The 16,499-nt window shown below is 46.1% G+C and overlaps 1 protein-coding gene across 5 annotated transcripts in view; it reads left to right on the top strand.

Moving 5' to 3' along the window:
• HAUS3 (HAUS augmin like complex subunit 3) overlaps positions 1 to 16,499 on the top strand; it is a 159,122-nt gene that overhangs the window by 39,227 nt on the left and 103,396 nt on the right. For 4 of the 5 annotated variants that reach the window (XM_061145370.1, XM_061145371.1, XM_061145374.1 and 1 more), the window contains exons 4-7: positions 490 to 569; positions 2,009 to 2,512; positions 11,235 to 11,425; positions 15,291 to 15,403. In XM_061145370.1, coding sequence (XP_061001353.1) covers positions 490 to 569; positions 2,009 to 2,512; positions 11,235 to 11,425; positions 15,291 to 15,403 — 888 coding nt within the window. The remainder of the gene's footprint in view (positions 1 to 489; positions 570 to 2,008; positions 2,513 to 11,234; positions 11,426 to 15,290; positions 15,404 to 16,499) is intronic. The other variant, XM_061145376.1, reaches the window with a different exon arrangement.

Below are 16,499 nucleotides of genomic sequence, written 5' to 3'. Positions count from 1 at the left end.
GTTATTATCATTGTTATAGATACTTGAGTTATGTTGTTTGGGATGGAACCCGGTTCCATCACTTCCTGTCCGGTCCAAGCTTGGTAAAATTAAAATCTAAATGAGAAGTTTATATGTTTTACTGAATCTCTAATGTTCCGTTACAAAATTATTCCATCTAAGAATTTCTTCAAACTTTTAATACTTGCAAGCTTTCTGTAAAATACTTAACTTGGATTTTCAAAATCAAGTATTCAAATGCTAATATCAAGTAATACTTTTTAGTAAACATTTCATGATTACATAGATCTGTCTCCAGTTAACTTGAAGATATTTTGCATAAATGTTTATTACAATGGTAGTATGCATTTTGGTTGCAAATTTTATTACGTTGTTTTAATTAACTAAATGAGTAAATGATTATAGAGGCTATTTTCAATGTTTAGTTAATTATATGACTTAGATTTTAACGTTTCCTTATTCCATGTTTCCTTTCTGTGTCTTTTAAAGCTGCAGATGTGGTAGACAAATCCAGTGTTAAATATTCAGTACTACTTGAAGATGGAAAGAACCAATCACTGGGAAAAAAGGTGAATCTTTGCAAATACAATCTGTTTAGATTAAAACAGATAGCTTTCACTTTTTCAACAAATACCTATCAAGTGTCAACCATATGATGGGCACTGTGGATACAGTGGTTAAAAAACAAAAGAAGTTCTTCTCCAGGAGCTTATAGTTTATTTGTATGAGGGAACAAGGAAGATAGAGAAGCATAGTATTTCTCTATGACTTGGCGAATTAGGGTCACAATAGGAGTCAGTGCTGAGTGCTCTGGGATCCATAGCGGAGACGGCTAACCCAGTTTTTGTACTGGCTCATCCTGCTTTTCTCTGGTGGTGGGAGAGGAATCTGGGACACCTTTCTGAAGTGTGAATACTCTTAAGTTGAGGTCTAGGAAATGGTCTGTCTCAATATCCTCACCTTTAGAGAGTAGAGAAGGACTCTGGGAAAAATTTTTAGGTTAAGGGAAGAAGAGGTGGAACTTTGGGGTAGTAAAAATAAAGAGAAGTTCAGAAAAGAAGGGTATAAAATTTACAGTGGGGCTTCTCAGGTGTCTCAGTGGTAAAGCATCCACCTGCCAAGCAGGAGACGCAGGTTTGATCCTTGCGTTGGCAAGATCCCCTGGAGGAAGAAATGGCAACCCACTCCGATATTCTTGCCTGGGAAACCCCACAGACTGGGGAGCCTGGCGGGCTACAGTCCATGGAGTCAAAAAGAGTTGGACACGACTTAGCGACTGAACAACAACGAAAATTTACAGTGGGTGAGGTATGTGGTTGAACTTGGAGGAGATATGAGAAGAGGTCATGTTACCAAAGACCTTAACTGTGAATCAGTGGAGGGGGTGGCATAACAGTTAAGACTGTAGTGGTTGTTATTGTCTGGTCCCTAAGTTGAGTTCAGCTCTTTGCCATCCCATGGACTGCAGCGAGCCAGACTTCCCTGTCCCTCACTGTCTCCTGGACTTTGCTCACATTCATGTCCATTGAGTCTGTGAATCGACAAATGAGTATTCCATATCACTAGATTGAAACAGGCAGAAGATTGCTGCTGAGCTGTATTTTTTTAAAAAGTTGAGTAGGTAGAGCTGTGGTGATCTCATTTTCTCTATAAATGGCCTTTGCTTGGAAACTGTCAGTGGTTCATCCTCAGTCTTGTACACATGTGCAGCACACCCCCCTCCACAGCCTCTCCTGTTACACGTGGCCCCAGCGGAGGGTTGAGTTGCGAGGCTTTCTCAACTAGCTCCTGTCTTTTCCAGCCCAGGGTGCAGCCAGGCACTCCTGCCTGGGTTGAGATAAACCACTGCTCAGGAAGACTCTCCACAGTTCATTAGGAAGTTGGATCACAGTTGATGGGAAGCCATGTCCCTGCTTTACCTTAGATGGGTTTTATCAGGTTTTACTTTGGTTTATAGACCTGTCTTTATGAATCCATAGTCTATGAAATATTTTCCATTTTTCTGTAGAATCTTAATTTTCTTACGAGCCAGCCATCAGGAGTTTCCATCAAGTTCTGTCCTCAGTCCTCTAGTATCAGAGTCACAGATCAACTGTCTGCTGAGCAAAACCAGAAGGGTATCAGCTCATCGGCTCCTTCAAGGTGTTCAGTTCCACAGTGTGACCAACAGACTTCAGTTCTGCAGCAAATGGAACGTAAAAGAAAACACCTACCAAAGGAACACATAACTAATGAAAACAACAGAGAAAGCATGAATCTTACAGGAAAACACATCTCATGTAATCATTCATCTGCAAAAACAAGTAAACTGGTGATATTGGAAGAAGATGCTGGTGAGGTTGAAACCTACCTCAATTTCAGGAACTCACAGGCATTCAAAACTGATTTTTGTGACATTAGACATTTGGATGCTTTGGAGAAAAGCCAGCTGATTGAAATGCTCAAACAGGCAGCCACCGTGGTGGTAACTCTGATGTATAAGGATGGCTCCACCCAGCTGAGAGCTGACCAGGTTAGTAAATGGTGTTGGTTCATGTTTGTTTCTGTTTTGTGGGCACCATAAAAGAAACCTATTTTCTTACTGTCTGATTTTGATGGGAGAGCTAGAAATAAGATTTTAAACCTTCCCCCTCCCCCAGTGGTGAGTGACAATGCATAGCTCTCATTAGGTTTTTAAGAGACTGCCCAGTGTTTTCCAGATTTCTTACACCATTTTCATCCTACCAGCAGTGTCTGAGGGTTCCAGATTCTCCACCTCCTTGTCAGTACTTGTCTGTCTTTTCTTTTTTTAGCCATTTTTCTGTGTGTGAAGCGGTGTTTCACTGTGTTTTTAAAATATTCATTTACTTATTTATTTACTCAGCTGCACTGAGTATTAGTTGTGGCCTGTGGAATCTTTTTGTGTTGCATCATTCGGGATCTTTTGTTGCAATGCATGGGCTCTCGAGTTGTGGCGTGTGGGCTCGGTAGTTGTGGAGTGCAGGCTTAGTTGCTCTGTGGCATGTGGGTTCTTAGTTCTGGGACCAAGGACTGAACCCAAGTCTCTTGCATTGCAAGACAGATTCTCAACCACTGGCCCCCCAGGGAAGTGCCTCACTGTGGTTTTAAATTGCATTTCCCTGATAACTGGTGACATTAAGCATCTTCTCATATGCTGATTGTTCATTTGCATATCTTCTTTGGTGAAATGTCAGTTCAGGTCTTTTGCTCATTTTTTAAATTGGGTTATTTGTGTTTTATTTTGGATCTGTAAGATTTCTTTATATATTCTGATACAAGTCTCTTGTCAGATATATGATTTGTAATTCTCCAAATCTGTGGCTTGTTTTTATCAATTTCTTGATGACTTTTTTGTGTTTTTTTTTAAACTTTGTTTATTATTTTTGGCTGTGTTGGCTCTTCATTGCTGCACTAGACTTTCCCTCGCTGTGGTGATCAGGGGCTCCTCTCCTTTGAGGTGTGAGGGCTCCTCGTTGTGGTGGCCCCTCTTGTTGCGGAGCACAGGCTCTAGACTCACGGCTTCAGTAGCTGTGCCTCACGGACTTAGTTGCTCCTCGGAATGTGGCATCTTCCTAGACCAGGGATCAAACCCGTGTCCCCTGCATTGGCCAGCAGATTCTTAACCACTGGGCCCCCAAGGAGGTCCCTTGATGGTGTTTTTAAAACACAAAAGGTTTTTTAATTTGATGGAGTCCAGTTTATCAAGTACTTCTTATATTGCATGTGCTTTTGTTGGTATATTTAAGAATGCTTTGCCTATCCCAGGTCATGAATGCTTTGCCCTATTTTCTTCTGAGAATTTAATTTGAGCTCTTGTATTTAAACCTGTGATCCAGTTTGAGTTAATTTTTGTGCGTACTGTGAGATAAGGGCATAAATCCACCCTCTTGCATGTTGATGCCTAGTTTTCCCAGCACTATTTGCTGAAAAGACTGTTTTCCCACTGAATTTCTGGGGCACTTTAATAGAAACTCAATAGATTGTAAATGTTAAGGTTTATTTCTGGACATTCAGTTCTTTAAAAGTTGATCTATATGTCTATTTGTATGCCAGTCCAACACTGTCTTCATAATTTTAGATTTATAATAAGTTTTGAAATTAGGAAGTGTGTCTTCCTACTTTATCTTTTTCAAGATTGTTTTGAGTATTCTGGGTCCTTTGCATTTCCATGTAAGTTTTAGGGTTAACTTGTTAATTCATTCAAACATCCAGCTGGGATTGTGATATACACTGTTTTGAATCTATAGATTAATTCTGACAGTTTTGCTGCCAACCCAGGCCCCTGGACTCTTCATCAATAGATGTCGATGAGGTCAGACAAGAATTTCAGGAAGGCTGTGCTGGGGCTTGTGCTGCAGCACACGGGAGCAAGAAGAAGAAGCAGGTCCCCTCACTCACCCTCCAAGAGAAGCTGCCTGGCTCCTTAAATGGGGTAACAACAGGGCAGATCCTATGGGTTGGGCAGGAGACATTGCTTAGGGGGTCTGTCCACCCCCTTGCTGGGGCCATGTGCAGGGATCACACGCAGTACCCTGCTTTTGCTCCCAGCACCTCAGAAATGGCAGTTTGTTTCTGGCCCGTTTGTATCCGATCGCTCATAATCGTCCCAACTTGACCACGTGCGCAGGTATTTTTAGCCGCTTATAGTTTCTTCATGTCCTGTTGCTCGAGGAGACTTTGTCCAGGGACAGCACTCTGTCTCTTTCCCCTCTGCGGGATTCTGCACCCCTTCTTCTTAAGGCTTAAAGGGCCAAAGGTCTCTTCTTCTGGGGGTACTTCCTGCTGAACTGGGGCCGTAGACCCTGCCCCTCTCGAGAGGTGTGGAAGTCTCTCGCTGCGTGTTCCAAGGACCAGTAGGGACCTGGGTCACCCTCCTTGGGAATGGATTGAAGTCCTTGAGCCATCAGGAGCCTTACCTGAAGATGTAAGAGCCTGGAAGACACAAACTGTTGGTGGTACTTGTCTTTGAGAAAGTGTCTGAGGTCCTCCACTGGCTTACTGGTGTATTGTTCCTCCCTTACGACCTGCGGGGTTTGGGGAGGTAAGAGCTTCGGTCTGGACACATGTACCCGACTAGATACCCTTTGCCGTTTGACAGCAGTGGGGGCTAGTGTTACTCTGCTGGGGCCCATCCCTGCAGCAAGGGTTAGTTCTGGGGGGATGCCTCCTTAGAGGTTGGGGTATTTTTTTTTGGTCAGTATCTTTTTAAAAAATATTTATTAAAAAGTTATTTATTGGCTGTGCCGAGTCTTAGTTGCGGCCCACAGGATCTTTGATCTTGTTGTGGTGTGTGAAAGCTCCTAGCTGCAGCATGTGGGATCTAGTTCCCTGACCAGGGATTGAACCCAGGCCGCCTGCACTGTGAGCGCAGAGCCTTGGTCACCAAGGTTAATTTGTAGAGGGGCTGCCCCTTCTGCTGTGTTTTCAGTGGGAGCTTTCACTGTCCTGTTGGCATAGTCCTGGAGTGCCTTCTGAGCTTGGCCTAGGCTGAAAACGTATCACAGTCTGGCTCACTTTCTTATCTGGTAGAATGTCAGTAGTAAGAAAAGGCCTTCCCTGGGTCATTTCACATGGGCTAAGTCTCAGATTACTCCTGGGGGCTACATGGACCCTGAGGAGTGTAGTAGGAAGCAAACTGGTCCAGGGTTCCCCCTTCAGAGCTTCATATAGGGGGTTGCTATAAGGTCATAATTTGGAGTCCAGATGCAACAGAACCCAGCCATCCTGAGAAAGCCTTGGAGTCGCCTCTTCGTGGCTGGAGACGGTAATGCACCAATTGCTGTCTTTCAATCCACACGCCGGGCTCACGTTCCTGCTGAACCCATTGCTGTGAAATCTGAGCCTTCATTGGGGAAACTTTGTCTCCCTTTTCTGGTAGACGATTAGGACTTTAACAGTATTCTGATCTGAATCTTGCTTTATCTCACTGCTTACATATTTATCTTCAATATATTGTGATGGAGTTCCATTTTTCAGACTTAGTTCCCTCAGTTCTTTTGCTAACTCATTTCTTTAAAAAATGGAGGCCATTCTGAAAACCCTGCGGGTATATTGATTAGCCTCCAGGGGGTCAGGCCCCTCTGTTTAAAAGCAAAAGGTTATTGAAAGCCTGGATGTAGCGGATACAGAAGAATGCGTCTTTGGAGTCCGGAACAGAGAAATACTGAGCAGTCCCTGGCACTTGGGTGAGGAGGGTGTGTGGGTTTGGTACCACTGGATAAACAGGGATGACTGTCTTGTCCACTGCTGTTAAGTCTTTCACAAAGCAATGCTCCCTGTTAGGCCTCTGAATGGTGAGTATCAGGGTATTGCAAAGAGATTGGCAGGGCCTAATGAGTCCGTGTGTTAGGAATTTGGTGAGCAGCTGTTTTATCACCCTCAGGGGCTTAGGCTTTAAAGGATATTGTCTCTTCCTGGTATCTCTCCCCAGGCTTTAATTTTATTTCTATCAGGGCTTACCCTTCCTGGCACTGAAGTATCCCATACCACAGAGTTCTCCTGTTCCTTAATTTCCTGGGGAATATTTTGATGACCAGCAGGCAAGTCATCTGGGGCTACCAAGAGATGCATTCTGTTTGAATTCTCTATCTTCTTGGACTTCACTCTGTCCTAAGAATATACTAGTTCCTAGTTTATTTAGTAACTCTCTTCCAAGGCGGGAGACAGGACTTTCCTGCCTGTACAAAAAGGAGTGAGTAATAATAGACCTGACTCTGACTCCAGGGCAAGGGGAGACCTAAGCCACCTCACCTTTGGCCATCCGTCAGCTCCCGTCACAGTTCAGTCACAGCTGGAGCTCGGCCAGCTGGCCACGTCAGAGCAGAGCAACCAGCTCCCGTGTCTGCCAGACATTTAGTTCTCCTACATGCCGCATCCCAGATGACCCGAGGCCCCACTGGAGGAATGAGGATGGATTGAACAGGATCCTGAGACAGCTGGCACCCGGCCCCCACCAGTAGGTGTGTGTGAATCTCTCATCCAGGAGACCCCAATTCACCGGGAACTGGGGCCAGCAGGGGTTGTCCTCCTGGCTTTCCCAGGAGGGCGCCCAGGACATTCCCTTCTCCAGTGCCCCATCCCGGGGCTGGGGAGGGGTGTACACTGATTCCTGCCCAGGTGATTCCTGGGCTGCTGGTCTGGGCTTCACGTCTCTCTAGCGTCCTCTTAAGATGGTAGGTGGATCGAAGCAGCTAAGTGCTGTGTTATCTCTTTAATCTCCTATCTTTGTTGGCCTCCTCTGCAATGTCCCAGTTGTTACAGACCTTGAAGGCCTCCTCTGCCAAGGTTGACGATGGGGTTTGGGGCCCGGCCTCAAGCTTTTGTAACTTCCTCCTGACATCGGGAGCACACTGAGTGATGGCCAATAGTGACCTCCCTTCTGTAGACTCAGGGTCGGAATTAGTGTACTTCCTGAATGCCTCTGTCACCTGACTCAGGAAGACTGCTGGGTTTTTATCTTCTTCCTGTGTAGCCTCTCGGACCTTATCGTAATTTGCAGGCTTCACCATACACCTTTTCATTCCTTCTAATGAACAACTAGTGTAATGTCTTACCCTGGCCTGGCCTGCATGATCCTCACAGTCTCAGCGGGAGTCCTGCTCTGGGGCTGTGGCACTGGTGGCCACGAGGCTGTTGGTGTGCTCCCTGGCCTTGCTCAGTATGCGGTCCTCGTCTGGGGTGCAACAGTGGGCCAGAATAGCTACGATTTCTGCCAGGTCGCGGAGAATGTTAACCCCAACGTGGCAAATTCATCCCTAAACTCGTCAGGGTTCTCTGAGAACCTGCCAAACCTCTCCTTACAGATTCCTACATCTCCCATCAGTAGGAGACACTCTAGTAATCGTCCCTTCCGTCAGCTACTTCCTGGAAGAGGTAGAAGCCTTATGATGTGAAAGTGGGGGCAACTTTGAATCTGATCAGAGCCCCACTGGGGACAGCACTGGGCTCTGGTTTCAGGATCCCTGGATCAAAGGGGTAAGGTAGAGGCCAGGGGCTGAAGGTGGTCTTGAAGGGGAAGAAGTGGGGACATGAGGAAGGACCCTTGTGCCAGTGACGAGTTGGCAGTTGAAAGAGGGGATCTGTGAGAAAGTCTGTCTCTCAGTCTTTTGGGGGCAAAACAGAAATAGAGGCTGAGCACACAGCAGGGATCCCTCCAACCATGATCTGGATAAAGTTTCACAAAGCCCTGCATGTAAGGGACTGCTCCCCTTTTTGGGCACTCCTTACAGTATTTTCGTCCAATTGTAAAATGGTGTTAAAGTTAAGGGGTCCACTCTGTGGTGGTTTCTTCTTCTGATCAGCCAAGAAAGTAACCCAGAGAAGAATCTTTGGGGGGCATTTCCCATGTTCACATATATATCTGGTGGTTAATGCCTAGAGATGCTGAGGCTGGATGAAGTCCTCGAGACCTGGCATAACAATACCAAAGGTGAGATGACAGAGGAGGTCTCAGAACTGTCTTCTCCACAGTTGGAAACACAGAACAGAGAAACATTGAGAGGTTGTGTAAAGCTCACCCCAACCGATGCCTTGGGGACAGAGGTATGGATGAATGAAGTAAGGAAAACGAAATAGGAGAGCGAGCGAGCCTGCTGTTTCAGCCCGCCCCTCTGTGGGCGTCTGTTCAGGCAGTTCCCGTCGGCTCTGCTCTTCCCCAAGGGCCAGTGGAGGCAGGCACTCTGTCCACCACCCACCAGGGTGATCGTGCCAGTGGGTCTTGGTCCCACAGCTGGGACTGTAACCCAGGATAAAGAAGCTGAGACGTTTGTGACGACTGTGCTTCCAGCCATACATGATGTGAGGATTGAACCTCTATCACTCTCAGAAATCTCCTCTCAAGGAAACCCCACTGGACCAAGATCTCCCTGGTAGGAGGCCAGCCTCTCCCACCTCTTGTCACCTCTCAGGGCAGACCAGGGCCAGCCTGAGGGAGCACGGCCTCACTGGCTGAGAGGAGTTAGGCTGTACTTGCCTGGCGTTCGTCCTCTCAGAAGGATGTGACAGAGCGTAGGAGAGGACAGGGAAGGAAGACGTAGAGAAGGACAGATACCAGAAGAGGGAACAGGGAGGGGAAAGCCATGTGAGTGAGCACAGTGAGACCCCTGGGGCAATGAAGGCAGACTTGCCAAGCTCTGTGACACTGAAGCAGAGATTCAGGTGGCTGCTTCTCAGCTGTGAGGAAGCTGCCTCCAGCTCTGCCAGATGGACCAACATCCTCTCTCAGAGCGGCATGGGTCCCGGCAGAGTCGCCAAAATCATGTTCCCAACCCGGGCTTTTGGGCTGTTTAACCAATAGAAATGATAAGAGGCCAGATGGGAATTTCAGGCAAGGCTTTACTGGGGCTTATTCTTCAGTACAAGAGAACAAGAACAAGAAACAGGTTTCCTTGCCTGCTGCCTAAGAGGACCTTCCCGGGTCCTCACATGGAGCAAAGTGGGAGGCGGGTTTGTGGGTGGGGCAGGAGGCATAGTTTCGGGGTCTGTCCACCCCCTTGGTGGTGCTGTGTACAGGAGTCGTGTGCAGGACCCTGATTTTGCTCCCAGAGCATCAGAAATGGCAGTTTTTTTGTGGTATATTTGTATCCGATTGCTCATAATTGTCCCCACTTGCCCATGCATGCAGTTATTTTAGCCACAGTCCCAACTTTTTGGCACTGGGGACTGGTTTCACAGAAGACAATTTTTCCATGGACTGGAACAGGGTTGCAGGTTCAGGATGATTCAAGTGCATTACATTTACTGTATGCTTTTATTTCTGTTATTATTACATTGTGATACATAATGAAATAGTTATACAACTCAGCGTAATGCAGAATGAGATCATCAGACGTTACATTTTCTTAAGAGCACACAGCCTAGATCCCCCGCACACTGTCCACAGTAGGCTTCATGCTCCTGTGAGAATCTGATGCCACCGCTGGTCTGACAGGAGGTGGAGCTCAGGTGATGTGAGCAGAGGGGAGCAGCTGTAAATACATAAGAAGCTTCGCTTGCCCACCCACTGCTCACCTACTGCCGTGTGGCCCCGTTCCTAACAGGCCATGGACTGGTACTAGCGTGTGTCACGGGGGCCCCTGACTTATAGTTTTTGTTTCCTATTGCTTAAGGAGACATTTCTCCAGGTGCAGGTGTGCTGGTAGAGGCACCCAAGTCCCAGCCTAGCTCAGTTTTGCCATCTTGAAAGCAGCAGTGAATTTTCTCATTCATGAACAGGGGGTGTCTTTTCATTTCTTTAAAAGTTCAATTTCTTTTAGCAGTGTTTTGTAATTTTCAGTGTAGTATATAGATCTTGATTTACTTTTCATTTTTGAAAGACATTTTTATGGGATAAAGAATTATAAGTTGATAGATTTTTTTTTCTTTCAATAGTTTAAAAATGTTATGCCACTGTCTTCTAACTTGCTTTGTTTCTCATAAGAAATCTGCTGTCACCCTTATCTTTGTTTCTGTCAAGGCAATGTGTCCCACCCCTCTCCCTAGCTTCTTTTAAAGTTTTCGTTATATCACTGATTTTAAACAATTTGATTATGGTGTGACTTGCTGTAGTTCTCTTGTACTTGGGGTTTATTGATCTTTTTGATTCTACAAGTTAGCTTGAGAGAATTGACATTGAGTTTTATTGTCATTAAGCATGGTATATGTGTCTTTTATGTAGGTCTTCTCTGATTTCTTTCATCAGTATTTTATAGTTTTTAGTACACAGATCCTATACATGTTATATTGATTTCTAAGTATTTAATTTGGGGGAATAGTTATTATAAATGGTAATTTCTTTTTTAAAATATTTACTTTTATGTGTTCATTGTTAGTGTACGGAAATATAACTGATTTTTGTGTTATGATCTTGTATCCTGCATCCTTGCTTAGCTCACATATTCCTTCCAGGAGGTGCTTTATTTTGTAGATTCCTTTGGGTTTTCTACACAAATACTTATGTTATCTGTAAATAGGGATGGTACAGTTTTTCCTTTCAAATTTATATGTCTTTTATTTCATTTTCCTGCTATATTGCATTAGCTAAGAGTTCCATTATGATGTTGAATAGGGAGGAGACCAGATTTGGAGAGTGAGATGCTTTGGTTTTGGCCTTAATTGTCATTAAAGAAGGTATTCATTTACTAATTTTAATTTTAGGCCTTTTCTTTCTGCTTAATTATAAAACAGGACCTGTCTTTCTTGAATAAATGTATCATTGATGCTTGATCTTGTAACTTTATTTTATTGTGTATTCACAGGCTCTGGTTTCCTCTGTTAAAGGCATTGTGATGTTACTGAGGAGCTATCCAGAGGAAGACAGCAGTCCTCTGGCTGCCCCAGCCTCTGACAGTGTTCCGGAGGACATGCCCAGTGATCAGTGTATCTACATAAAAACTGAGCACTCCTCTATCTGGGGCCAAGAGCAAGAGGCACATCATCAATTTGCCAAGTAAGAAATCTTCACTAATTACCTTAAATCTGATTCACCTGCTTTATCCTAATTTAGAGTTTCCCAAGCTCCAATTTCAGTTATTTAAAGTTTCAGAATTTTTGTAGAGCACGTGAAAGTGAAATAGATCTAAATGACAGAAACCTCTACAAACACTGGCCCTCTCTCCCACAAAGAGCTCTGAAATGGAGGGACCATCCACAGGACCTGCTCCAGGATTTGAGTCAACGTTGCAATGAGAAGTCAGCAAGAAGAGCGTCATGTTAAGGAGCAAAAACCCTAGCTGACCTTCTCAACATGCTCGCTCACTCACTCACTCACGGCACTGGAAAGCGATCTCTGCCTTCATGCAGTAGACAGTGCTCAATGCTACCAACCTATTACTAATTTCAAAGCTTCACTTTGTGAAGATAGAAAAGACACGTCTCACTTGTATCTGCCTTCTTGGAGTCTTAGAATCTCAGAATCGGCAGGGATGCTCTGCTGCCCTTCTCAGCCCAGAAAAGTCTCCTTGTGGGCTGGAGTCTGTGTCCCTCATCCCCGTTCCTTTGCTCATATTGTCAGCCTGACTTACTTCTGGTTTCGGTGGGGGCATCCGCTGCCTGTGCACCTAGCTCTCTGAGTCCGAGTCAGCTAGGTGCCCAGAGGGAGCTCCTTGCAGCCACTGCCCTCAAGGCACTCAAGGAGGCTCCGGGTGAGAAGGTGGAGGCCTGGTCCTGGCCGTTTCTGCCTGAGTCAGTCTCACTGGGCTCTGGGTGAGTTTTAGGTAGCTGTTGTGTGGGCTCCACCTGCCGATGGTGATGCTCTGGGCCTGGAGGACGTCGGAGGCGCTGGTCCAGCCTGTGTTCCTCGCACCGAGCCCCCACAGACACTTCCTCCACAGGGGCCAGTGATGCACAGGGCATACGTCCGCAAAAACTGCTAGGGAATCTGAGGACCAGGACTGATCACTCACAAGTCCTGGAGGGTACACGGCATGCCCAGGGCCACACAGAGGGGTTCTAGGTAAAGAAAGAGAAGGGCATGCATAGACCTGGGGCTCTGCCTTTTTAGAGTTTGAAGATGGGGTGTCCAGGGTTTCGAGGATTTACTCTATTGGCTAATTTAAAGCATCAGAGCAGGAATTAGGACACAGGAAGGTTGAGAAGCCGTGTCACTCACGAAGTCAGTAATCTGGCTTACCCAGGGCTTCCTGGAAATATCTGGTGGCTCAGCTGGTAAAGAATCTGCCTGCAATGCAGGAGACCTGGGTTCAGTCCCTGGATCGGGAAGATCTCCTGGATAAGGGAATGGTGACCCACTCCAGTATTCTGGCCTGGAGACCCTCATGGACAGAGGAGCCCGGCGGGCTATTGTCCATGGGGTCGCAGAGAGTCGGACACGGCTGAGCGACTGACGCTCGCTCACTCTGGAAGAGGGAGCCTCGCCTGGCTCCTTCTCTGGTTGTTTGCCCACAGCCGAGTGGCACAGCGGGCAACATGTCTACTCAGGGTGGACATCTTTTGAGGTGGACGCCTTGGCAATAAAAGCTTAATGTCAGGCACGTACACCACAGTGAGAACCAGACATTTGACAACACAGCGCTCTGCTCCCAAGAACCCATAACCTTCTTTTTACATAACTTTCTTTTGAAAGAGCAATCGGGCAGCCTGTTTCTATGGAAGACCTCTGTGACAGCAGGGCCCTAAAGTTTGGACTTCCTTTTCTGAATTCTGGATTTTATATCCTGTTCCACATTCTCCACTTGAACATCGGATGGTCACTTAAACTCCGATCCTCCGATCCTCCGTCTGCTTTTTGTTTTGCAGATGTGGCAAAACTGACTTAGAAAACACACTATGTTTTAGCCACCTTGTCTCATAAGATACTCTTTTTGTTATGTGTCCTGTTTTAAGCTAGAAATCACAGCTAGGCTGTGTCTCTTAGCCGGAGAGATCATAGTTGTGAGGTGGCCTCACTGAGAACTTCTGAGTTTCCAGCTACAAGAGCACTGAAGTGGGAGGCAACTCCATCAGCCCCAGCTTCTCCCTCACACCCCCTCCAGGTCCCGCAGAGCCAAGGCCCAACGCTCTGCTGTCGGCAGCGGCCCCCTTCAAGGGACGCCTAAGGGAAAGCACATGAGAAAGTGCCAAAAGCCTAGAAATGCCTGCTTGCAGAGTAGGCAGAGCTAACTGGACTCCAGCTTTCCTTCTTCCTCAGCCTCGTCCAAAGACCCTCGCTGACGTATTAACAAACAGTTACCATAAAGGGAGATTAATACCTTGGGCCCTGGCAGCAACAAGATCGAGTCTCAGACCTCAGCTTTGCCACTTCTCGGTTGTGGAAAGCTGGGAAATTATTTCACCCTTCCAAGCCTCAGTTTCCTTATCTGTAAAATGGGTCTATGCTCTGTTGTGCTCAGTCATGTCCGACTTTGCAGCCCCGTGGGCTATAGCCCTCCCTGCTTCTCTGTTCATGGAATTTTCCAGGCAAGAATACCAGAGTAGATAGTCATTCCTACACCAAAATGGATCTAGTCCCTGCCTAATGGGATTATGATGAGGTTTCAACGCAACAATCCCTGTGAGTGTTTAGTGTGGTATTCACACTGGTAAGTACTTGATAAGTGTCAGCTATCATGAATCCCATAGTCAAGGAGCTCATGATTTAATGGTGTCACGACCGTGGTCCTGGCTATGGCAGCTGTGTGGCCAGGAGCACTGAAGGAACAGGGGACCTGGAGTGTGAGAGGACGCGGCACAGGCTGGTGATGGAGGAAGGAGATTCCAGTGTGGGCAGAGGGCAGGCTGGTGGGGGTGTGTGCTGGGAGCACAGGCTGGGACTGGCGGGAGGAGTCCTGGGTGCGTCAGCTCTGCTCAGGGTTCGGGGGCTTTGTCTGCAGGTGGCTGTGCCGCATCCAGAGCTGGCTCTGAAGAGCTGTGTGAACCTGACTTTATGACTAACCTCTTTTTTCTCGGCTTCATCATCCGTAAAATACAGATAATAAGTAACACCTACCTCTGTCAACCAAAAACTAACACAAGAGGCTGCAAATAAGTTTATTTGGGGTCTTAAGAATTGCAATTCAAGAGACAAAGATTCAGGTATCCCCAAAAGAGTGTTCTGGGAAGAGAGTCAGGGGTTTATAAAAACAAAAAGCCGTAAGGCTGTTAAAAGTTGCCTGGCGAGGACTTTCCTGGTAGCACAGTGGTTAGGAGTCTGCCTGCCTGTGCAGGGACACTGGTTTGATCCATGGTCCGGGAAGACCCCACACACCTCGGAGCAGCTAAGCCCGTGGGCCCCAACTACTGAACCCGAGGTCTAGAGCCCACGCATCGCAGCTACTGAGGCCCACGCGCCCAGTCTGTGCTCTGCAACAAGAGAAGCCACCGCAGTGAGAAGCCGGTGCATCACAGCGAAGACCCAGCGCAGCCGAAAATAAATAAGATAAAAATTTTTTTAAAAGTTGCCTGGCAAGAACTGTGATGGCCTCTGATACAACTCAGAAAATATCCTTAAGGAATCATGAATTGTTTCAGGGTAGATGTCCGAAAGATAGATAGGGGTTCTCGGGTTCTGGCAGACATTCTGGATGTTGTCACCAGGTCGAAAGGTCAGATTCCATCCAGGCTGGGTTCGCCCCTGAGTCCCACTTCCTCTGGGGCCTTCTGGCTCCATTCTGGGGACTGAGCAAGACCAACCCATTTCGATTTTCCTTGCACACCTCGTAGGATTTGAGTTAATCTGTGGAAAGCTTGGAGAAGAATGTCTGCCCATAATGCTTGACAAGTGACAGCTGTTAGCAGAGCATCTGTGGTGTTTCTCCAAAAAAGGTGGGAAGTTTCAGCTCACTGTGTCCATCAGTGAACGTCTTTTCATCTTCTAGGAACGTGCTGCTTGAAGTCCTGAAACGTAAACGCCCCATTACTTGTTTTAACGCAAAGGATTTTGTGAGAACAGTGCTGCAGTTTTTTGGTGACGATGGCAGTTGGAAGTGTGGTACGTTTCAGATTTATAATCTCCCACAGATGTGACTGTCCCACAGCGATCCCTCCTGGAGTTGGGAGGGCTGCCGTGTTGCACAGGTCAGAGGCTGAGGGGAGTCCCACAGCTGCTAGGCACCACCCGTGCCCTGAGCGTGAAGAGGTGCTTTCCCTTTGTGTTTTAAATTATTAGAATTTTTTCAAGTATATATTACTCTTGTGTTTAAAATAGGGAAGAAGTAACATGCAGCTTGGTAGATGGATTTATTGTCACTAGAAACAGCTGACGTGTAAACTTTCTAAGAATTAAACTAAAGTCAGAGTGATCAACATCAAAGCAGTATAAAGCACACTTTTATCTTTTATTTAACATTATAAATAAGAATTTTAAAAAACTTTTTTTTTTTACTAGATGGACAGATATGTAATAAAGCAAATATAGAAAGAATGTTCACCTATCCTCTGGGTCTTCCCAGTGCACCAGGCCCGAGCACTTGTCTCATGCATCCCACCTGGGCTGGTGATCTGTTTCACCATAGATAATATACATGCTGTTCTTTCGAAACGTCCCACCCTCACCTTCTCCCACAGAGTTCAAAAGTCTGTTCTGTACTTCTGTGTCTCTTTTTCTGTTTTGCATATAGGGTTATCGTTACCATCTTTCTAAATTCCATATATATGTGTTAGTATGCTGTAATGTTCTTTATCTTTCTGGCTTACTTCACTCTGTATAATGGGCTCCAGTTTCATCCATCTCATTAGAACTGATTCAAATGAATTCTTTTTAACAGCTGAGTAATATTCCATGGTGTATATGTACCACAGCTTCCTTATCCATTCATCTGCTGATGGGCATCTAGGTTGCTTCCATGTCCTGGCTATTATAAACAGTGCTGCGATGAACACTGGGGTGCACGTGTCTCTTTCAGATCTGGTTTCCTCAGTGTGTATGCCCAGAAGTGGGATTGCTGGGTCATATGGCAGTAACTCTATGGCTGAATCATATCAATGTATGACAAAACCCACTGAAATGTTGTGAAGTAATTAGCCTCCAACTAAAAAAAAAAAAAAAAAAAAAGAATGTTCACTGTAGAGTCTGGGTAGGGGACACA

The sequence above is a fragment of the Dama dama genome, chromosome 6 (genome assembly GCF_033118175.1).
Source record: "Dama dama isolate Ldn47 chromosome 6, ASM3311817v1, whole genome shotgun sequence".
Classification (NCBI taxonomy): Eukaryota; Metazoa; Chordata; class Mammalia; order Artiodactyla; family Cervidae; genus Dama; species Dama dama.
This window is presented reverse-complemented; position numbering and strand designations above follow the sequence as displayed.